General features: G+C 39.0%; 1 protein-coding gene across 1 annotated transcript in view; it reads left to right on the top strand.

The window, feature by feature from the left end:
• The first annotated feature begins 1720 nt into the window (after positions 1-1720).
• LOC150090922 (ubiquitin-conjugating enzyme E2 A) overlaps positions 1721-24256 on the top strand; it is a 67219-nt gene continuing 44683 nt past the window's right edge. Inside the window, exon 1 of the mRNA XM_090380681.1 lies at positions 1721-1928. Within this exon, the coding sequence (XP_090236807.1) occupies positions 1885-1928 (44 nt within the window). The 5' untranslated portion in view covers positions 1721-1884. The remainder of the gene's footprint in view (positions 1929-24256) is intronic.

Raw genomic sequence — 24256 nt, 5'->3', positions numbered from 1 at the left:
TAAAATAAAATAAAAAAAATTCACAGTTGCCAAGACTTTCTTCTCTAGCTGGTACGGCAAAAGAAAATAGAAGAAAAAAAATAAAAAAAACAAAAGTGAATTGTCTAAGATTGGACAAATCCCACACCACTGGAAGCAGTGCAATACCAGTGGGTGCCAGCAATCCTCAGGTTGGCCAGGCCTGAGAGGATAAAGGTAAAAAATAAAAAAGAAAAAAAAAAACTGAATCTATGTGATCTTCTAGGAGCTATTCAAGGAGACAATATTTTATCTTTGCAAGACACCGCTCACTGTTGAGGCTGTAATGGTCTATCTCCACTTGGATAAGGACATATCTAATTGTGGCGCACTTCCTCGTTGTGTAAACGGGCACCGGGCATGCTTACCAGGAGCTCACCTGCCCGGTGGCAAAGAGGCCAGAAACAACTAAACAACACATAATATACGTAAACATAACACTACATGTTTCTGGCCGCTCTACAGAGTTTTGTATCATCTCAGAGTAACATGACGGATATGAACTTATGTTCCTGGAGCCGCTGTACAGAAGATAATATACATGTCTACATCTATACCTAAACATCATTATCGCTTCTCGGCCTTCTGGCTTAGATCGTATTGTACCTAAACATCATTGCTGACCTGGTACACCCTTTCATTTTAACGGTCTTCCCCTCTGGCGGTGCTGTCTTTCAGCAGGATAATGCGCCATGTCACACCACTCGGACTATTTGAGACTGGTTCACAGAACATGAGAAAGACTTCCAGGTATTGTCCTGGCCTCCAAATTCCGCAGACATCAATCTCATCGAGTATCTGCGGTTTGTGTTGGAACAGCAACTCCGATCTGCGGCGTCTCAACCATGGACCTTACAGGAATTAAAGGATCTGCTGGTGATGTGTTGGTAGTAGACACCATAAGACATTTTGAAATCCTGTAGCGTCCGTGGTCTGCGTGGTCACAGTGGTACCGTTACCGTCCTCCCCACACCGAGTGGAAAAGGCCCGGGTTCGAATCCCGTCGATGACGGGAGGAATTTTAATGGGCTTTTTTCAATCCGTTGCTGAGTTAGTGGGTCTCAGGCGTAGATAGCACGGTTTTTCTCCCAGAAACTGGGATTTTTCGTCCAGCAAACGCAAATCGACCATAGAACACAGGCAATTAACAGACATAAGACACAGCACGGCAGATGAATTTAATTATTCGTGTGACCTAAATATATTAGTTTGGTAGCGTCCATGCCTCGCCGGGTACGAGCTGTTTTGACTGCACGTGGAGGATCAACATCATATTAGGTAGGTGGTCATAATATTTTGGCTCATCAGTGTAAGTAAACGATGCATCATACTACCTGGGTAGTGGAAATGATCGAAGTGCAGTACCCGTGCATAAACAACCTATTTTATTCATGATCTTTGTTTTGAACATTCAAAATCGGATATTTTGTTTTAACCGGTTATAATGAAGTGTAGTGGTTTGGATTATAGAAAATCTGCCCATTTTAGTTTTATGTGTCTATGCAAGAACATTAAATTTAAGAATATTGCGATATTTATTTTTATTAATAAACATTAATATTTATTAATGGAATTTCGTCATTCTCCAAAGTAATGGAAAAATTACTGTATTTTTCAATAAAAATAAATAAAACAATAAAAATTTATTAATAATGGTAGAAGAGCTCTCAATCACCAGAGGTTGCTTCTGATGGGGGACTGTTGACGATCTGGAAGAATTTCAAGGTTGTGTGTGTGTGTGTTTGTGCTGTGCAGCTGTTTTTGAAAAAAATAAAACAGTTGCACAAGACAGAATTTTTCTGTTATTGTGTGCCACATTTGTTTCTTAAGATTCAGGGAACTTAACAAAATTGAAATTGGCTTGAAATGTCTACTCCAGCCCGACGAAGGCTCATGAGAGATTTCAAAAGGTAAGCATACTTATATTCTGATATTACGTGATTTTTGCTACATAGCACCAAACTAATATTTCAGACGGCTTACTAAGTGGAAATAGAGTTTTAGATTTTTAAAGTTCTAAGCGAAGTACTGTCAGCCAGCTGGAACTTTAAGATTTACGCGTAATGACACGCCTGGGAACAAGAAAAAAAAGAGACTGATATCCGAATTTCCTTTTGTTTTTGTATATAGTATGATTACCAAAAGTTGTGTACTAATATGTAGTTTGAAAGCGCAAATCATTCGTCGTAATTTTTGACCTCACTGTACTGTATTTCTAAAGTTTGGAGTCTGCTGCATAAGGTCATGACCGAAAGATAACTCCATTCGTAGTATCATTTGAACACCGTAATGCACACTTTTTTGTTTTTTTTATTTTTGTTTAAGAATTTTGACAGTTCACTGATATTCAATTTAAATTTTCCCTTTACCCTTGATTGTAACGAAATAAATTTGTATAATGAAAGAATTTCAAATGTCACTAATGAAAGATTTTGTGTACATAGTTACCTGAAACAGCGACTTAAGATTTTATTTCATTATTTACATTACTTATTCATTCATTAATATTATTTAATTTAACCATATAAAATCTCAAGAAGTCATGTATAGACAGAAGGGAAATGAAAGGAAAATTAAAATAATTTGTATCTCACTTGTTTAATTTGTGAATATAAGTGAAAAAATTGAGTCGTAAGTCAGTGCTGTCATGACTTGTAGTAGTTGATATTACTTAACATAGGTAATTTTTTTTTTTTTTTTATGAAAACCCCAAACACGAAAGTTATCAAAACCTATAGTACTTAGTACCGTGCATGGGTTGAAGGAGAAGTATGGGGGTGGGGGATGCCAGAGCTTTGCTCTAGAGACTAAACATGGGTTTCACCACTTCAAGCCTCCAATAAGCAAAGTGGTGGTATTTCACCGGTTGATGAAAGTCATCTACCACCTGTAATTAGAGGTACTGAATAAAGGCTATATCATTTCAGGTTGTATCAGAAAAAATTGAAATGTCGAAAATTTGTAAATACATTTTTAAAAAATTCATTTATAGATTATAGGTAACCCTGTGGTGGTGATTTTTTCTACTTATCATCTTACTGAATTTTTTATTTTTATTTTTTATGGATAATACACACACAAAAGATGTTTGAGACCTATAGCAGTAGATTCCCATGTATGGGTTGAGGGTTAAGACAGAAGAACACATACGTTGACATTGGATGTGAATTTCTTTAGATCATAATTTTCAGGAACTACATAAGGACGGTTGTTCCAAAGAACATAAGTAGAATTGATAAAAATAGAAGAAAAGCTGTAATTTGAGTTTATAGTCAAATCATAATTGGATGTTGACTAGCAGATGTATGTATGTGCTCCGACAGGTTCTTATTAGGGAAAGGGGTACTGAGGGGAATGTGAACATATACTGTATTTCCCCATGTATAAGACGCACCTTTTTTCGAAAAATTTGGGGTATAAAAACTGGGTGCATCTTATACAGTGGTTGTAGATTTTTTTTTTACTTGCATTTCCCACTTTTTCACATGTTTCGCACTTGTTACCGGTATATTAGGTTTCATTTTGCCACGTTCTGCCCAGAAATGGTTCAGAAAAGATTTTCGTACAGTGCTGAATTCAAGTTAAAAGTGATCCAGTTTGCAAAAGTGAATGGAAATCGTGCTGCTGAACGTAAGTTTGGTCCTCCTCCAACTGAGAAAACAATCCGAGACTGGCTACGGGAAGAAGAAAATCTACTGAAAACGCCACAGCAGAAGGAGGCCATTAGAGGCAAGTCAGCAGAATGGCCTGATTTAGAGAGGGAATTGAAGATATGGATTGAGGAGCAAAGGGAAATTGGAATTCCTGTGTCCACAAAGATGGTTCAGCATGAGGCAAGAAGAATTGCACGAAAAAGAAGTTATTGCTTTCAAAGGAGGACACAATTGGTGCTTCAGGTTTATGAAACGGAATGGACTAAGCTTTCGTACACGGACCAGACTTGCCCAAAAGATGCCTGAAAGCTATGAGCAGAAGGTCCTTGAATGTCATTCAATGTCGGAAGACACATCTGTTTGAGTTGGGGCAGATTGCAAATATGGACAAAGTCCCCCTTCAATTTGATGTCCCAAGTAACAGAACTGTTGTTAAGAAGGGGGGTGAAAACTGTAACTGTGAAGACAAGTGGACATGAAAAGAGCCATTATACAGTTGTTGTAGCTTGTTGTGCCGACGGAACCAAGCTGCCTCCTATGCTGATTTTCAAATGCAATTTATGCCAAAAGAAGACATTTCTCGAGGAGATTGTCCACGTTCATGACAAGGATTGGATGGATCAGGATGGGATGAAGAGCTGGTTTAAGAAAGTTTGGAGCAGGAGACCAGGTGGGCTCTTACACAAACCTGCCCTATTGTTGCTTGATCAGTTCAGGGCACACATGACAAAAAATGTCACACCAAACTAACTCGACACTGCACTGTCCAGCAATGTTGACTGGCTTCACTTCCTTGGATTTTGTGTGTTTCTTAACTAATAGCATAACCATAATATGTAATAACTGACCCTACTGGTGACCTTAAGACAAATTCCTAATAGTTAACAGCAATGGTTGCTATTAATTTGACTGTTACTATCATTTGCATTTTTTTTTTTTTTTTTTGTTTTTATTTTGCAGAAATCCATATTTTCTTCTTTAGTATTTCCCTCTGTAGAAGAAAGGATGTGTACTGACTGAAGAGTTTAACAATGATCATAGTGAAGCATAACGATGATATTGTATTTAGTCCTCAGAATGTGAGCCTTTGCTGTAGAGCAGTCAAGATCCATTTTGGCTGGAGATGGTAGATAATGGCTACTTTGAAGTAGTACATCTTGACTATTCAGAGCCAACAAGTGATATTAGTAAAATGATGGGTGTCTTCAAGTTGATCAAGTGGAGTAGGTCTTCGAGAGATGGAGAGTTAGGAGTATTAGGCATTGTATAAGACCTAAGGCAGTGGTATGGCTACAATATTTACTGGGAAGAATATCTGCTGATGATATGATAATTCTTGAATGCTAGGGTTGTCAGTAGTTGGAGGAGTGAAATTCTGAAGATCATTGAAAACAATGATATACCATTCATTCTGTAAGACTAGGTTGTTGTTGTTGCCTCTCAGTGGGTGATGGTTTCAGTCAGTTGAGAAGATACTTTTGTAATTGTTCATTAAAAGTAACTTATGGCAGGCTCTCGAGGGCATCAAACTTTCAGGTTGTGCAACATCTGTTTTTCAATATGATTAGCTGTAGGAGGGCAAAATCTGGATGCATCTTGGCCATTGATTTCAAAGAATGTGTGACATTGAGGATGATGATGCCTTCTTAGTATTAGTAATGGGAAATGATACAAGGAAATTATACAGTATCAGCCAAAAAAAAAAAAAAAAACCCTTATCCATTTCATCTGTCCATCCCCTCCAATAATTGACTAATTCTTCCTTAAATTTATTTGAACTACCTACTTCTACAACATCAGATACTAGTTGGTTCCAACAATTAATTACTCTCGGACTGAAAGCAAAGTATTGCACATCTATCCTGCAACCATCCTTTTTCAATTTAAGCTTGTGTATTGTCTGAGAACGAGTAAGGATGCTATCAGCATTTAGTTTACTCGATTTATTTAAAGCTTTAACCATTTCAGTCAAGTCTCCTCGCACATTAATCTGAGTGCTTCATTTTTCAGAATTTACATGTTTTTTTGTCTCCTTATCTAATATGGTCGCTCATCTTTGCACTGATTTCAAGAGCTCCACGTTCTTAAAATGAAGTTTCCAGACCTATATTCAGTATAGGTCTGGAACCTATATATCTGGGATTACTGCTACTCATATGCATTACCTTGCATTTTTCAATATTAAACTTCAGTTGCCATTTTTGAGTCCATTTGCCTAATTTTTCTAGATCTTGTTGCAGTAGCATGTCTTGATTAGTGTCATTAATCACCCTGGCAACTTTTGTATCATCTGACTACTTAGACAGTAAGCTTGATATGCCTTTATTAATATCATTAATAATACTGAAAAGTGTAAGAGACCCAGTACAGAAAAATTGTACAAGAATTACAAAACCAAAATGTCATACATGCCAAAAAAATTCTTATTATTATTAAAAAGGATGGCAAACTGACACCAACCTGACACCAACCTGCACTATAATACTTTTAACACTCCGACTCTATCAACATCAGTAAAAGCAGGATACCTAAACTGCTAGGTAACGCCATACATCCCCAATCCAATATGCTTCAAATGTCACAAGTATGGCCATTCTCAAACGATATTCGGGAGGAATAGACGTTTGTACCACTTGGGGCTCAAAAAAATCACCCCAGGGGCTCACATTTGGTGAGTATGGGCTTGGCACACCTAGGGTCCTGAGCTGGATATCATCATTGTTCTTTTTCTTGGTGATTCCCTTCTATTTAACCCCAGCGGCTCACATCTGGTGAGTATGGCTTGGCAAACCCAGGGTCCTGAGCTGGATATCATCATTCTTCTCTTGCTTGATTCCTTTCTACTTCTCTCTCTCTCAGGGTAACTCAGGAATTTTTTTTTTTGGCTGGTGCAGCATAAGCCTCAGGCTTCTTTGCACCATATGGCTAATCATCATAATAATAATACTTCTCTCTCTCTTTTGACTGGTGCAGCATAAGCCTTAGGCTTCCTTGCACCATATGGCTAATAATAATAATAATAAAAAGAACATTCTAATGTGCAAGATTGTGCAAGACTCAAGGGGTAGAATTTTTTTCAGCTTGGTCTGTACTTGTTAACATGAGTCTCTTGGTCCCGTCTTTGCCCCTATAGTCGAGTAAATTAGTGCTCCGTTATTTGAGTTAAATCGAGTTAATTATTTTGCATTTCTTGGATTAAATTCTGGTGTACTACAATCCATATGAGAGGGTGAGTCTTTTGGTGTCTTTTTCATGCTGAACTTCTAAGGCGTTGAACAGAAATGGAGATTTTAAAAATTTTACATTATGTCATTTTTCTCTACGACATGCACTATGGTGACGCCCTATAGGTTCGGCGATTTTTCAAATTCTAATTAAGTATAAATTAGAGATGCTTCAGATTGAAATAACTATAACCATTTTAAATCTAATAGAACTGCAATGCCTTTTTAAATTATGTATCCTGTGAGTTTATCATTGTGTACTCGTCCATTTTTTTTTTCCTGGGAGCTGCTAACTGCTTAGAAAATACAATCATGTGAAGGTGGCCATTCCTTCTTCCCTAGTTGAAGAATAAAGGGGTTAGTCTGCGGTGCTTCTGTCACATGACTCAGTTCCCATTGGCTGACAGTACCTAGGTTGAAGTAGTGTTTGATAAATTATTTTAATAATCAAACTGAACCCAATCTAATGATGATATCATGATATGGAATTAATAGTTGATTTTTTATTAATATTGTATTATTGGCATCTATTAACAATGATTTTTGATCTTTAATCGGGTGCCAATTAGTGCTAGTTTGTACTGACACCATACTCCACTGACGTCGTATTACAGTGACGTGTCTTCTAACAGAATACTGAATTAATTATGGTAGATTATGACATCCCCTTCTGGAAGTAATTGTAATAAATACCAGAAGCAAATCTTTAGCCTAAAATAACTTATCTGGAAGCCGACACTAAAATCAGTAGACTGCACTACCTTATCGGATTTTCATCCAAACCACACAAACATAAAGTATGAGTTCTCGAGAAGAGTCCAGCTCCTGAGGATGCTGGGGATTAGGCTGAGGCTATGGGGCCCCTCCTCCCTAGGGGCATCAGTAAGAACTGCTCCCAAGAAGAAGAAAAAGAAATCCAAGTACCAGGAGCCTCACTCTCCCCCCTCTGCTTCCCTTTGATGATAACAGTAAGTCTCCATGTGCCGAGCCCTCAGATTCTGACCCAGACCCACTGGTGTCATCAAAATTAGAATTTAGCATGTCGACACCAGTTGCCAATTCAACTACTAAAAATCCAGCTTCAGACTCTTCACATCCACCTGCCTCCCCACCACTTCTGAAACTGGCCACTGAGGCTTCTTCTGCATCTCCAGCAGCCCTACAACTTGCTGCAGTTCAACCATATTGCCAACCCCAAAAGCAGTTTCCGCATTACTCTTGGCAAGTGATGCTACCCCAGTTCCTGCAGTAACTAGCAATACAGCCTCTACTGCCCAACCAAGCTCTTCAGCTACAGCCACTCCTGCTACTCTAACTGCTGCTGCTCTGGCACAATCGGCCCTTGATCAAACTATAGCGGCTGGAATTCAAACCTCCAGCAAGCTGGCAATTCCATCTACATTAGTCCCAACTCTGACTGTCAACACTGATAATACTTCATCCTTGAATCAGGTAGTAGCAATGCTACATAAAAAACTGGTTGCGTTCCTCAACCAAGACTCCAATAGGATTACGAAGTCAGTTAGCAATACGGTACAAGAGCTTTGGAATAATTTGGAAACTATCTCCCCAGCTCTCCTAGACAATGAGAAACTCAAAGCAGTCAATGCTGAACTCAAGTCCAAAATCCAGCTATTAGAAAAAGTGGTTGATACAGTCTCCAAGTACTCACCAAATCTCTCGGAGAGTTCTGAACAAGACGTGAGCCATCCTTTGGAAATCCCAGTAGCATGCACCTATGCTGTTGCAGTGAGAACACAGCCGTCCGGAACTAGCCCAGAACCAACCTCCAACCTACGGATAAATAGATCAGAAATGCAGAGCCCACAACACATCCTACTACTGAGAGCCATTGAAGATTCTGAGTTAAAAACAAGTAGTGCGGTAAAGGACCTTGTTCAAAACACCCTGAAGAATGAGTTTAAATCGATCAAAGTCAAGTCACTGCACCCTATAAGAAACAGAGGAGTTGTTATTGAAACTGCCTCAAAACAGGACCTGGAAAACATCTCTACAGCGAGTTCATTTCAAATTGCTGGGGTTACAGCTGGTCCTCCAAAGATGAGTAACCCATCAGTGATCATCTATACTGCCCCCAATTCAATGACCAATGATGAGTTGGCAGAAGACGTACCACAAAAACCTGGTGGACTATGGAGTCACCTTGGATGAAATAAAGGAAGGAGTAACATTCAGATTCCCCACAAGTGCGAAAGGCAGCTCTACTGCCCACAGAGTCATAACACTAGACCCCTATCTTTACAAAAAAGTTATATCACTCAGCAGAATTTTTCTGGGCTGTAGTTCCCACAAGTTCAGGCTGTTCACTGTGGTAACCAAGTGCTTCGTTTGCCTGGGCTATGGGCACACTTCGGTCCACTGCACCCACACCTCTCCAACGTGTGGACACTGTGCCTGAAGCAGACATGTTCATGCTGAATGTTCGCACTGAGATGAACCTCCAAGCTGCATCAACTGCAAATGGAGAAAGAAAGTCCATCAACACTCAGTTAGAGAGGTAAATTGCCCAGAGTATCAACGAGCTCTAGAAACGGCGGCACGGCAAAGGACCGCTAATGGATAAGAACCTAACTTGTCAACAACAGCTCACCAGACCTGCCCCAGCAGCATCATCCTCGGCAACCAGTAATAGCCTGAACTCCAGCCAAATTAAATTACGCATCATGCACATAAACGCTCATCGTTCCCTCACAGTTGCGGATGAAATAGGCAGCCGAGGCTCACCAAATTGACATAATTGCAATACAAGAGCCATACACCATCAAAGTCCCAGCAGAAAACACGCACAAGATAGTGTGCTATTCAATGCAGACAAGACTTATACAGCCAGCTAGCACTGACCCTAAGACCTGCATAGTTGTACTCAACAAGCAAATTGATGTCCTTATAATTCACAGGCTCTGCACAAAGTTTGCTACTTGCATCCAGATTAGGTTCATTTCAATCACACTATATATCATCTCCCTCTACTGTCCACCTTACAGGGATATAGATGACTTCCTAAGATATATTGAGTTTGCCATTGACCTTCTTAACTCTAACAGTATACTAATAACAGCAGACATTAATGACAAATCCCCATTAGGGTTCTCAACTTCCTTGGATGCATGTGGGTGACTTCTAGAGGAATTAATTCTGAACAGAAATTTAACTATCCATAACCTACCCAACAACCTTCCGACATATTTTAGCACCACTGGACAATCTAATATTGATGTCACACTAACCACTAATGACTTACGGACATGTGTCTGGGATTGGGTCACAATACCGGACTGGACGATAAGTGACCATCAGGTCATCTATTTTCACATTGGGACCAGCCACCTGCTGACAACTACTAAGGAAAGAGTGCCAGAATTAGTAAGGTTTTCCCTAAGAACAGTCGACTGGGATGCCTTCGACTACTCCATCAATAGAGACTTTCCAACACATGACCCTCTCCAATATGAAGAAGCAACACCAGAAGACTACAGTGAAGTAATACAAACAGCAATTACCAGAGCCTCGTATAGAGCAACAAGGAAGAAAGTCCCATTCAACAGACCTTATGCATGGTGGAACACGGAACTTATGACACTAAGGAGGGAAGTCCACCGTGCACGAAAGAAGTATCAGAACTGACGAAACTGGCCAGCAGCAGACGTCGAAAGGCTACACAGGGAATACTTGAATAAAAAGAACACAGACACCAAGGCAATAGAAAGCGAGAAACCTGGGCTACATTCGTTCTTGAATCTGGAAATTCAAACCCCTGGGGGTTACTGTATAAAATCACACGGGGAAAAACCTTCACAATAGATATCTCTGGCATTACCCTGGCTGACCAAAATGAAACCACCAACTGGACTGACTCTGTCAGTGCCATCATAAATAAGCTCTTCCCAGGCGACAACCCTCAGAATGACTTGCCAGAACACAAAAGTATCCGGAAGATGAATTCCGAATATATAACACAGACCCAAGCTGAACCTTTCACTAGTCTGGAATTGAATCAGGTCCTCAAAAAAGTAAATACCAAAATTGCCAAGGACTGGATTTAATTGAATATGCCTTCATCATTATATTTCACAAATTAAAGCCAGAACATCTTCTATTATTGTACAATAAATGCCTCCAAAAATCAAAGTTCCCCCAGCCCTGGAAGGTTGCACTGCTCCACCTAATACCAAAACCAAATAAACCAATAACGAACCCTCGTTCGTACAGTTCAGTTGCCCTGCTGGCAAACCTGGGCAAGATCTTGGAAAGACTAATGGCCATCCAAATCACGAATCTCTTTCTCTCCAAAGGTATGATTTCACCAGCCCAATATGGATTCACCCAGGGCAGATCATGTGAAGATGCCCTCTCTGATTTGATCCTGCATCTGGAAACTTCGCAATCCAAATATGAACTCGCCCTGTTTATTGACTTCGAGGGGGCCTTCGATAATGTATGGTGGGAAAGTGCATTGGAACATCACACAGCAGAATGTCCAAACAATCTTTACTGGCTGTTCAGAAGCTACTTCTCACAACGCACAATAGTAGTTAAGTCAAAATACCGCAAAGTCCTTAAACAAGGGATGGACACTAAGAGACCCAAGACAGAACCCTGGGGACACCGGGGGGGGGTGTCCCCAGGGTTCTGTCCTGGGGCCCTTAGTGTGGAATATGGTACTGCAGAGCTGGCTCAGTAACAGTTTTGAAAAAACGAAAATCATAGCATTCGCCGACGACCTCACCATCGTGGTCACTGGTCATTCCAGAGCAGCCCTCGAATCCACAGCACACCGAGTACTCAACCATCTCTCTACCTTGACAGCAATCAACAAATCGCAAATTAATCCTGCCAAAACTAAGAGATGGTGTTTAAAAACCAACTCTACTTACGAAGACCTCCCTCCCCCCCAAGTCAAAATCAATGGAACCCAGCTAACCTTCATAGAACAGACAAAAGTCCTGGGAGTAGAAATAGACAACTGCCCGTCTTTCTTCTCCCATCTACAGCATCTGAGTTCCAAGACCAAAAAGTTCTCCGCCAATTATACGGATCTCAAGAAGTGAGTGGGGACTATCAAAACAAACCCTTCTTCTTTATTATAAAGCTGTCTTTCTCCCAATAGTAACCTATGCTGCCAGGGCCTGGTTTCACAGAGTATCCATCATTAAGATGAAAGAAAAGCTAAACTCTCTACAAAGAGCTATGTTACTGGCAACCCATCGAATCTGCCATACAGTTTCTACTGCAGCTCTTCAAGTTATAGCAGGCACCCTCCCTCTCAACCTTTATACAATCTACAAGGGGCTCTGCTATCAAATTAATAAAGGTATTCCGGCAACGATCTTGGATATAGAACTCTCAACTACGGATATAAAGCAGGAGAAATCTCGATGTCTCAATAAACTCTTCAATGTATGGCAGACCAGATGGGATTCTTCTACTGTAGGGGTAGTAACTCCGAGTTTTCTTCCGGAGGTAACCTTTGCAACCACTAAAAATAATGCCCGATGGTTCTCCCTCAGCCCCGAATCTTCCTTTCTCATTACACGGTTCTCTAAATAAGAAACTGCATACATTGGGACTCACTGACACTCCCTACTGCTTTTGCAGACAAAGTGAAAGTTGGAAACACTTGCTTCTGAAGTGTGTACATTACAACGACATCAGAAACTCCAGGCAAATACCTCAGCTTTGCAGCTGAGGTATTTGCCTGGAGGAGGACACTAATCACCAATCACCAACGTGGAAATCCCGATCATTAACAATGCCACTGCCAACTGAAAGTCACTTCTTCTACTGACTGTTACTTCAGTGCAAATTTTTTTTTTTTTTTTTTTTCTCATCTAACCTGCTTTCTGCACTGTTTCCAGGGCCTGCCCTGGAACTAGGAGCAGCCTTGGCTCACTTTTTCTTCTTTCTCACTCTGCAGGATAGATAACCACTCTCCCTTTTTTTTATTTACTCCCTCTTTCTCTCTGCTGGCACCCCAACTTACATCTTCCTCTTCACTGTAGCCAGGGTGTGTGGGATTCAAATTATTTTATTTCTTTAATTATTATTTTATTTAGTTATTTAGTTTAATTATCATTTATTTAGCTTCATTTTTTTTTTTTTTTTTTTTGCTAGCACTCTGTTCTGACACCTGGGATTTGGGCTGTCACTGGTGCCAGACAGCTCTTTCTTTTTTTTATCACAGGGAATTTATTTATTTTATTTTTTAAATTTATTATTATTATTTTTTATTTTATTTAATTTTATTTTTATTTATTTAATATATTTTCTTTTTCCCCCATGGGAATTATTATTATTATATATATATATTTTTTAGTTATTATTATTGTTTTTGCCTGGAGAGATTAACAGGAGAGATTTTTATTTATTTATTTATTTTATTTATTTATTATTTTTTTATTTATTTGTTTATTTTTTTTAATTCTATTTCCCTCTCTGGAGTAGGTCCCCAGAGAAATCTGGCCCACCTTTTAGCAACATCAGGTGGTTCAGAGTCTCGTATTGAGACAGTACGTGCTCCTTTGGGACTGGCCCACCTTCCTGTGGTGTAGACGAGTACCCTGAATTGTCTGTCCAGGTGACTGATGCTTCTGGATAGCCAAGAGGCCAGAACAGAACAACAGAACACACACATAATACACACAACAAACCTACGTCACACACATCTGGCCTGTTTGTAGTGATACTGATCTTCACAGAGATACGAGGCGGAGATGAACTCACGTTCTAGGAGCCGCCCTTTACAAAAACACATGTCCGCATATACTTGTTAACAGGAGAGATTGCTTCTACAGGGATGGGATACACTTAAATAGAAAGGGTGCAAGAATATTTGTTGATGCTATCGAGGCAGTGTTAGTTGGGTCGGAAAACTGCTAGCGTGGGGGGGATACAAGGACTAAATAGATTAACAGTAGCCACTGGCAGAGGTGAAAGTGATTCTTGCACTGCTTCTATTGGAATGAGCAGTAGCTTGGAAGATGCAGGGTATTTCAGAGACTGCTGGGAGTCATTGGGTACAAGTAAACACATGGGTTGTGTTAGGGTAGCTAAGAATAGGAACAGGTGCATGTATACTTGCATGTACACCAGTACTAGGAGTTTGGTAAATAAATTTGATGAATTTGAGGTATTGCTCAAAACATCAAAGGAGATATTGTTGGGATATCAGAGACGTGGTGTCACACAGGTATAAGGAATGCAGAATTGGAATTTGGGGAGTACAATGTGTACAGAAAGGATAGACAGGATAGGAAGGGAGGAGGGTTATGCTATTAGTTAAAAAACATAAAATCCAAGGAAGTGAGGCCAGTCGACATCGCTGGACAGTGCAGTGTCGAATCAGTTTGGTGTGACATAAGCATCGGGAGATCAAAATTGAGAGTAGGAGTGTGCTATAGGCCTAATGACTCTGATGAGTATAATAAGAAATTGTACAGGGAAATAGAGTGGGCCAGTAAATCAGAGAGTCTTATAATGGGGGATTTTAATTTCTTAGATATTGACTGGAATTTGTGGGTTGGTCACTAACACACTAGCAAGGCTTTTGTGGATTTATTGGACGATTGTTTTCTACATCAGCATGTTCGATAGGCAACTAGAGGGAGTAATACTCTTAATCTGATCTGATTATCAGTAGTGATTCTTCATGCATTAAGAATGTGCAGATAAAGAAACCAATAGACGGCAAACCACAGTGTGCTGAAGTGAGATTTATTCAAAGAGGTAACTACAATATCAGGGGTAAAGGGAAGGGTTTTTGCTTTCGTAAAGGCGACTACGATGGTCTGGGACAGTATTTAAATTCTATACAGTGGGACCAACTGATGATGTTACCAACAGCAAATTCAAAATGGGAAGCATTCAAAGAATTAATCTTGGAAGCTACTAGGCTTTACATACCAACTAAGAAATATTGTTCAAGGTTTAGGCCTGAATGGATGTCAGAGAAACTAATGAGACATATGGCAGAGAATAAAAATGCATGGGATACATATAAATTAATGGGTGACATGGAAGCCTATGATAGATATAAGGTGGTCTGTAACCAAATCACAAAGGAGATTAGGCAGGCAAAGGTAGATTATGAGACAACTTTGGCAAAGGGTGCAAAGAGAAAACAGAAAAGAGTTCTTTACCTATGAAATCTAATTCATCCCTTTCCTCTAGAAGGAAAGGGATGAATTAGATTGGTCCACTGGATATTGATGGTTCAACTGTTAATGATCCTGCTCAGGTAGCTAACAAATTAAACAAGTATTTTGCATCTACATTCAGACATGAGGAGTTATTCAAGAAGGGGAATGCCAGAGGTGAAGTAAACTCTGGCAGTGAGCTAGATGATTCTGTAATAACTGAGCAGAAAGTGGAGGAGAAATTGAGGATAAACATAAAAAAGGCACCCGGAGTGGGTGGATGGGATCTATCCAGTTATACTAAAGGAAGTAAGCAAACCCTTAACCATAATTATGAGATCTTCTTTGGACTCAGGGGAGGTACCCATAGACTGGAGATGTGCAAATGTGACCCCAATTCACAAAGGAGGATCAAAGGCTGACACAAGTAATTATAGCCCTGTGAGTTTAACTTCTGTTCCATGAAAATTAATGGAGGCACTGGTTAAAGAAGCACTGCAGGATCATCTAGACGAGACTTCAGTTATAGCTCGGGCACAGCATGGTTTTGTTAAGGGAAAGTCTTGCGTGACCAATTTGATTGAATACTGTGATGCAGTCACAAACGAACTGGATGCAGGGAATAACTTTGATATTATATATTTTGATCTTAGAATGGCTTTTGATATTGTTGCACATGGAAGACTGCTGCACAAATTGGAGCAGTGTGGCATTGGAGGCAAATTGCTGCTATGGATAAAGGGGTGGTTGAGGGGGAGAAGACAGAGTGAAAATCAATGGACACGGTTTATTATTATTATTATTATTAATAGCCATATGGTGCAAGGAAGCCTGAGGCTTATGCTCCATCAGGAAAAAAAAAAGTTCCCCAGTTATCCTGAGAGAGAGAGAGAGAGAGAGAGAGAGTCAAAAGTAGAGAGGAATCACCAAGAAAGAAAAGAATGATGATATCCAGCTCAGGACCCTGGGTGTGCCAAGCCCATACTCACCAGATGTGAGCCCCTGATATCGTGGACTAATGTTATTAGTGGAGTCCCTCAGGGTTCAGTGTTGGGTGTGTTATTGTTTTCTGTATTTATAAATGATATTGATGATGGTATATCAAGCTGAATGTCCAAGTTTGCAGACGATACAAAGGTTAGCAGGGTTGTGAAGGACACTACTAACAGTATGCTGCTGCAACAGGATCTGGAAAGGTTGAGCAGATGGGCTGAGAGGTGGAAAATGAAGTTGAATATTGACAAATGTAAAGTACTACATATGGGAAACTAACCCCAGAGTAATGTATCAACTCTGTGGTACTACACCAACGGAGGTAGAGAATGAAAAGGACCTGGGGATAATTGTGCAGACGGGCTGCAAGAGTAGTTCATGGTGTCTTGTCAATGATACACAGGAATTTCACTAGCAGGGAAAAGGAGGTGATTATTTTCTTGTATAAGGCAATGGTCAGGCCACACCTTGAGTACTGTATACAGGTCTGGAGGCCTCATTTTATGAAGGATGTAGAGCTCCTGGAATGAGTACAGAGAAGGGCAACATGATTAGTGAATGGAACAAACGGTTGCTCTTACGAAGAAAGGCTTAAGTTTTGCAAATTACAGTGTCTGGAGACTAGGCACTGGCAAGGTGATCTGATAGAGGTGTATAAAGCCTTGAATGGTTTGAGCATGCTCTATGCTGATGGGATTCTTCCTCTTGCTCAGAATAATCATCTGAGAGGGCATAAATTCAAATTGAGGAAAGACAGATGTAAGTTAGATGTGCGGAAATTTATCTTTAGCCAGCGGGTAGTTGGTTGGTGGAACAGACTTCCATCCCTTATTGTGGGAGTTGATAGCCTAAATAAATTTAAGGCTCAGCTGGACAGGTATGTTGAACGAACAGAGGGGTGAAATGGGAGTGGTTTTTTTTTTTTTTTTTTTTGGCTAATGCTGCATAAGCTTGCTTTCTTGCATCATATGCCTCTGCTAATGCTAATAACAAATGCAGTATAATATCTCCTTGCTGCCTATATTGTAAAGGAGACCACCATGCTTTTTCCAGAGACCGAAGTATATCAAAAAGAGAGAAGCAAATTCAGAATTATAAAACTGAACTTAAGGTCAAATAATAAAAAGGTAAAAAGCAGATACCTTTACCCCAACAATGAGAACATATGCAACAACAATGGCAGTACAGAAAACAAAGTAATTGCAGCACAAACTGACATTCCAGTCCCTCCTAACATCTCAGTAGTGGACTGAGCATGGATGCTCCTTTCTCATACAAAACCAGAAGTTGACCAGTTGAATAAAATACCCATTATTATCTTATCAGATGCTGAAGACTCAACACCAATAGCAGGCAATGCAAATCATCAACCCTGTAGACAAAAAACAGAAAAATACTGACAATATGGAAATTAATGAAAAGGAGTAACAAAATGAATCAACCCTAAATTTTATGCAACGGATGATATGGACACTGGTAGTCAACCAACTTTTCCAAAAAAAGAAAAGCCCAAACATCAGGTCAAATCAGCAGTCATGATATGCATCACAATTGAAATTTCCTTTACAATAGTTTCCCTCTATCTTCGACCTAATCATATATATGCATTGAAAGACTGGAGATTTAGTTAACCAATTACCCTCTCCATTATGTTTCATTGGGGAACTTCAGTGGACACCATTTCCTATGGGATTCTCTCCATATAGACAAAAGAGGACAGTTGATTGAAAACTTCTAGACAGCAAGGATTTAACACTCTTAAACACACGTACTCATGTCATTTGCCTACATGGACTACTTCTGCATTTGATCTCACTATCTGTTCCCCAGCTCTCTTTCCTATTCTTGACTGGTCCATTTCAAATGATCCCTATAACAGTAATCATTACCCAGTTGTTTGTCACATGTTAACAAGTGATGTACTGCAAACTATGAAGGAATAAAAAGTGGCCATGCAAACTGTGAAAAATACCAATGTACTGTTTCCTTACACAAATAATATATTCTGATATTAATAGTGCTCTCACTTTCATCAAAAACCAAATAATAATTGCAGCAAATATTGAAATTCCAATGAAAACTAATCAATACTATAAATAATACAGACAGTGGTGGAAAGAAGAATGCTTTGAGGCAAAGAAAAAAAAAAAAATCATGAAATCAGTTCAGAAAATCCCCACCACTACCAATCTCATAAAATATAAGGAAGCCAGACCAAAGGCATTTCATATATGGTGGAAATGTCAGAAAGAGTCCTGGATATCTTTTACCAGCAAAAATTAATAGAAACACAGACATTAGAATCATTTGGAATAAGATTAGACAAATTTCAGGAAAATATTCAACAACCTCTGTGCCAATAATAAGCTGCAAAGGTTATGATACAACTGAGCCAGAAAATATTGCAAACCTGTTTGGAGAAAATTTTGCGGAATTGTCAGCAACATCATATAGACCAATCTTTCAAAAATATAAAGCTCAAATTGAAAAATACAAAATTAAATTCCACATAACTCATGAGATACTATGCAACCAGCCCTTTATTATAAATGAATTGCACAACGCCTTGGCCAAATCAAAACAAAGTGCAGCAAGCCCAGATGGAATCCATTACCAAATGATTAAACATCTCACCAAAAAGTCCTTATATATGCTCTTGCTGCTTTATAATTGAATATACCTTCAGGACACATATCCAGACTCTTAGCGACACTCATTTGTGCTGGCTTTTCCAAAACCAGGGAACGGCCAATCAAATCCAATAACTATCACTCTTTTGTCCTAACTAGCTATCTTGGTAAAACTTTAGAAAAAAATGGTGAATGAGGAGTTAACATGGTTTCTTGATTTGCATAATCTCCTTAGCCAATATGGTTTTTGGAAAAACTGATCAACACTAGATATAACGGCAAAGACCGAAGCAAATATACACAGCTCTTTTCTCTGAAACAAACACCTTGTTATGATATGTCTTGACACTGAGAAGGCTTTTGATAGCACCTGGAGATGTATCCTGCACGAATTACAGAAATTAGGAATGCGAGCCCATCCACCAAAGTTCATCAGAACTTCATGTGTAAAAGTCCACTACCATCATATTCTGTATCAAGTTTACAATCAAAAAAAGGGGGTACTAGAAGGCTCAGTCCTTAGTGCAACCCTATTCACAATCAGAATCATTGATTCCAATTCACCATTTCATGTCACTCACAGAATATGCAGACAATAGAGAGGCAGCTCCAATGTGCTATAAGTAAAATAGAGTTGTGGACCATCTATAATGGATATCAAATTTCGATACAAAAGACAATGGCAATACACTTCTGTAGTAAACAGAAGATGCATCCTGATCCAGAACTGAGAATAAGAAATCAACAAATCCCACTCAGACATAATATAAGGCTTCTCGGATTAATCATGGATAACAAATTAAATTTCCTAGAACACAAAATGTTTACATACATACATACAGTCTGTCTAAATATATTAAACATTCTCTGAGAGCAATATCCACCATGACATGGGGAGCTGATCATTATTCACTTCTATACATTTATCGTGCAATGCTAAGATCTAGGTTAGATTACAGATTCGGTTCTCCACTCTACTCCTCAGTTAGGAAAAGTGTCTTAAATTGGTTAGATCCTATTCATTATAGCATGTCACAAGTTGTTTCTGAAGCGTTTCATACATCATCTGTGTATAGTTTATACCCAGAGATCTGTTAACTCCCACTCAGTCTTTGTAGATTAGTTCTTTTGCTGAACTATGCTGTAAAAATTCAAAGCCTTCCCAGATATCCAATGTGTCAATATCTGTATAATCCAAAATGGGATACCTTATATTATAACAAACCTGGCATATGCAAACCAGCAGGTATCCGACTAAAAGGATTAATTTCACAGTGGAACCTCATTGTGGATAAAATATACCAAGATAAATCCCCCCCCCACATTCCTTCCACCTTGGGAAATCAGTTCAGTCGATTGCATGGACCTCACAGGAAACAAGATGCCATTCCAAAAGAACATATGAAAGAGCTTTATTCTGCTTATGTAATGCAATTTTGTGATTACTTGCATTTGCACACTGTTAGTTCCATATGGGTACATACATAGGTGCAGCAGTGGTTTTGCCAAACAGCATAATTTCTTAGTCTCTCCTTATAGAATGCAGTATATATATGGTGCTGAATTGTTTGCCATAAGTCTCACACTAGATCACATTGACAACTTCCCTTGCAAAAAAAGTATCATTTTTATGGATTCATTAAGTGCAATATATGCCTTACAGCTAGAAGATCATCCTACCCATCCATATCGAAGAAAAATTCTTTCTTGCTTATGTCACCTGAGGACAAAACAACAAAGAGTTAGATTCTCTTGGATTCCTGGACATTTTGGAATATTGGGCAGTGAACATACTGATCAAGCTGCAAATACATCTGTTATTGTAAATTCTCTCATGCATAAAGATCTGTTATATGTAAATTCTCTCATTCAAAAAGTCTCTGAAACCATATGGACAAAAACCTGTGGAAATCTTAAGCAAGTAACAAATTATACTAGTTCAAACTGCAGCCAAAATGCTGGAAATCAAGTTCTTGTTCAAGCATACACATTGAGGCTATCCTCGCCTGGCTTTGTATCAGACACACACACATTCAATGTACTCTTAATTCCTAATGAAAGATAATCCTCCACAATGCCCTCAGTGTCTGACCAAACTCACAGTAAAGCACATAATTGTGGAATGCCCAAATTGCCAAATAGCCTGTCAATCAGCCTTCAAATCACATGTATATGAACTATTAATTCTTAAATTTATCCTGGGAGACTAATGAGACATAAATGAACTCTTTACCTTCCTCAATTTCATAAACCTTACCAACCGCATCCATTACACCAACATCAGTAACAACATAATCGGCAGTAGAAAAACTTGAACAGGCTCAATATAGCTCAAGCAGCTTTTGCACCATAATATCACAAACAACAATAAAGGAGTACCCATATATAACCACAGCTGTGAGGGTTGACTTAATAGCTCATTATTGACACAAGTGGGAAAAAAATTGGTTGAAACTTGTGGCAAAGTATTAATGTGTTATTTACACTGAAGGATGATTCATATTTCTGCAGTACATCTTGTTATGGGTGATTTCAGTGAGCAAAGCAGAGAGAACTCACCATGGGGAACAAAATTTTTAAATCAACAGGATGATTGCTGTTTATGTCAGCATGTTAGGAAAAGTACTAGTGGGAAGGATATCCTAGACTTGATCATCATCCATTAGCCAGATGACATCATAGGAGTGACAGTACAGGAACCATTAGCAGGGAGTGAGCATGGAGTTTTAAGTTAGCATTAGTAAGGCATATGATGCAAGAAAGCAAGCTTATATAGCATCAGCCAAAAAAAAAAAAACCACCTTTTCCATTTTACCTATCCATTCACTCTAAAGTTTGTCTAGTTCTGCCTTTAACTTATTTCGGTTGCCGACCTCCACTACAACAGATGGAAGTTTGTTCCAACTATCAACCATCCGCTGGCTAAAGGCACATTTCCGCACATCTATTCTGCCATTCTGTCCTCAATTTGAATTTATGTCCCCCTCAGATGAGTAATCTGAGCAAGAAGAAGAATCCCATTAGCATCGAGCTTTTTTAACCCATTCAAGGCCTTATACACCTTCATTTAGATCACCTTGCAGGTGCCTAGTCTCCAGCAGCTGCAATTTGCAGAACTTAAACCTTTCTTGGTAACTCCAACCCTTTGTTCCACTCACTGATCTCATTGCCCTTCTCTGTATTCATTCCAGCAGTTCTACATCCTTCCTAAAATAAGGCTTCCAGACCTGTACGCAGTACTCAAGGTGTGGCATGTATACAAGTGGATAAGCACGTCCTTATCCCTACTCGCCAAATTCCTGTATATCATTGACAAGACCCCATGACCTACTCTGGCAACCTGTCTGCGCTGCTCAGAAAACTTCATATCTGACTGCACAATTACCCCAAGGTCTCTTTCATTCTTGACTTGGCACATTATAGCCTTAGATGCTAATGTGCCATAAAACTCTAAAACAAACAAACAAACTCTTTCATTCTCCACTACCCTGAGTGTAACACCACATAGTTGATACATTACTCTGGGATTGCTGTTACCGATATGCAGTACTTTACATTTGTCAATGTTAAACTTCAGTTGCCACCTTTCATTCCATCTGCTTAACTTTTCCAGATCCTGTTGCAGTAGCATACTATTATTACTGTCATTAACAACCCTACCAACCTTCATATCGTCTGCAAACTTAGACTTTAACCATGATATACCTTCATCAATATCATTGATAAATACCGAAAACAACAATTGGCCCAAAACCGAACCCTGGAGGACTCCACTAATAACATTAGTCCATGAAGAGCAGTGTCCATTGATAACCACTCTCTGTCTTCTCCCACTCAACCATTGTTTTATCCATTGTAGCTCTTAATGCCGTAGCTCTTAATGCCGTAGCTCTTAATGCTGTAGCTCTTAATGCTCTCAACTTGCTCTTAATGCCATACTGCTCCAATTTGTACAGTATTCTTCGATATATATCAAAAGCTTTCCGAAAATCCAAACATATGATATCAAAATTATTCTTTGCATCCAATTCTTTTGTGACCACATCATAGTATCTAATCAATTTGTCAGACAAGACTTTCCCTTGACAAACACATGCTGTCTGAATTATTACTGCAGTCTTGTCTAGATGACCCTCCAATGCTTCTTTAACCAGTGACTGCTATTTTTTCCCGAACAAAAGTTAAACTAACAGATCTGTAGTTACTCGTCACCTCTGATTCCCTTTGTGAATTGGGAATACATTTGCTCTCAGTTACTACAAAATCACTTTGCTCCCTATTAGAGTTTGATAAATTTCTGGCATTCCCTTCCTTGAATAAATCCTCATGTGTGAATGTAGATGTAAATTACTCATTCAGTTTATCAGCTACCTGAGCATGATCATCAATAATCAAACCATCTATGTTAAGTGGACCAATCTGATTCATCCCTTTCTTTCTAGAGTGTACATAAGTAAAGAACTCTTTACTGTTTTTCTTTGCATCCTTTGAAAAAGATTTCTCATAATCTGCCTTTGCCTGCCTAAAATATTGGGATCAACTGACGATGTTACCAACAGTAAATTCTAAGTGGGAAGCATTCAAGGAATTAATCGTGGATGTTACTAAAAGTTTCATACCTATTAAGAAATATTGTTCAAGGTTTAGGCCTAAATGGTTATCAAATAAACTAATTAGACTCGTAACAGAGAAGAAAAATGCACGGGATGCATATAAATTTTCAAGCAACTCAGAAGCCTATGGCAGATATAAGCTAGTCTGTAATCAGGTCACAAAGGAGGTTAGGCAGGCGAAGGCAGATTACAAGAAATCCTTGGCAAAAGATGCTAAGAAAAACAGCAAGGATTTCTTTATTTATATAAACTCTAAAAGGAAGGGGATGAATCTGATTGGTCCACTTGACATCGATGGATCAACTGTTGATGATCCTGCTCAATAGCAAACATACTGAATGAGTATTTTGCATCTACATTCACACATGAGGAATTATTAAGGTTTGAAAATGGCAGAAGGTTATCAAATTGTAGCAGGATACTTAATGATTTTGTAATAACTGAGAGCAAAGTGGAGGAGAAATTGTTGAAGTTAAACATAAGAAAAGCACCTGGGGTGGATGGGATCTATCCAGTTATATTAATGGAGGTGGCAAAGCAACTAAGCAAACCTTTAGCTATAATTATGAGAGCATCCTTGGACTCGGGAGGTTCCCACGGACTGGAGATGTGCAAATGTATCCCCAATTCACAAAGGGAGATCGAAGGGTGACCCGAGTAATTACAGACCAGTTAGTTTAACTTCTGTTCCGGATAAAATAATGGAGTCACTGGTTAAAGATGCATTGCAGGATCATCTAGACAAGGCTGCAGCAATAATTCAGACACAGCATGGGTTTGTTAAGGGAAAGTCTTGTCTAACAAATTTGATTGGTTATTATGATGTGGTTACAAAGGAACTGGATGCAAAAAATAATTTTAATATCATATACTTGGATTTCAGGAAAGCTTTTGACACTGTTGCACATAGACTACTGTACAGATTGGAGCAGAATGGTATTAAGGGTAAGTTGCTACAATGGATAAAAGGAT

This window comes from Mastigoproctus giganteus, chromosome 1 (assembly GCF_048544385.1).
Source record: "Mastigoproctus giganteus isolate SK-2022 chromosome 1, ASM4854438v1, whole genome shotgun sequence".
NCBI lineage: Eukaryota > Metazoa > Arthropoda > Arachnida > Uropygi > Thelyphonidae > Mastigoproctus > Mastigoproctus giganteus.
Note: the sequence above shows the minus strand (reverse complement) of the source record. Positions and strands in the feature narration are given on the sequence as shown.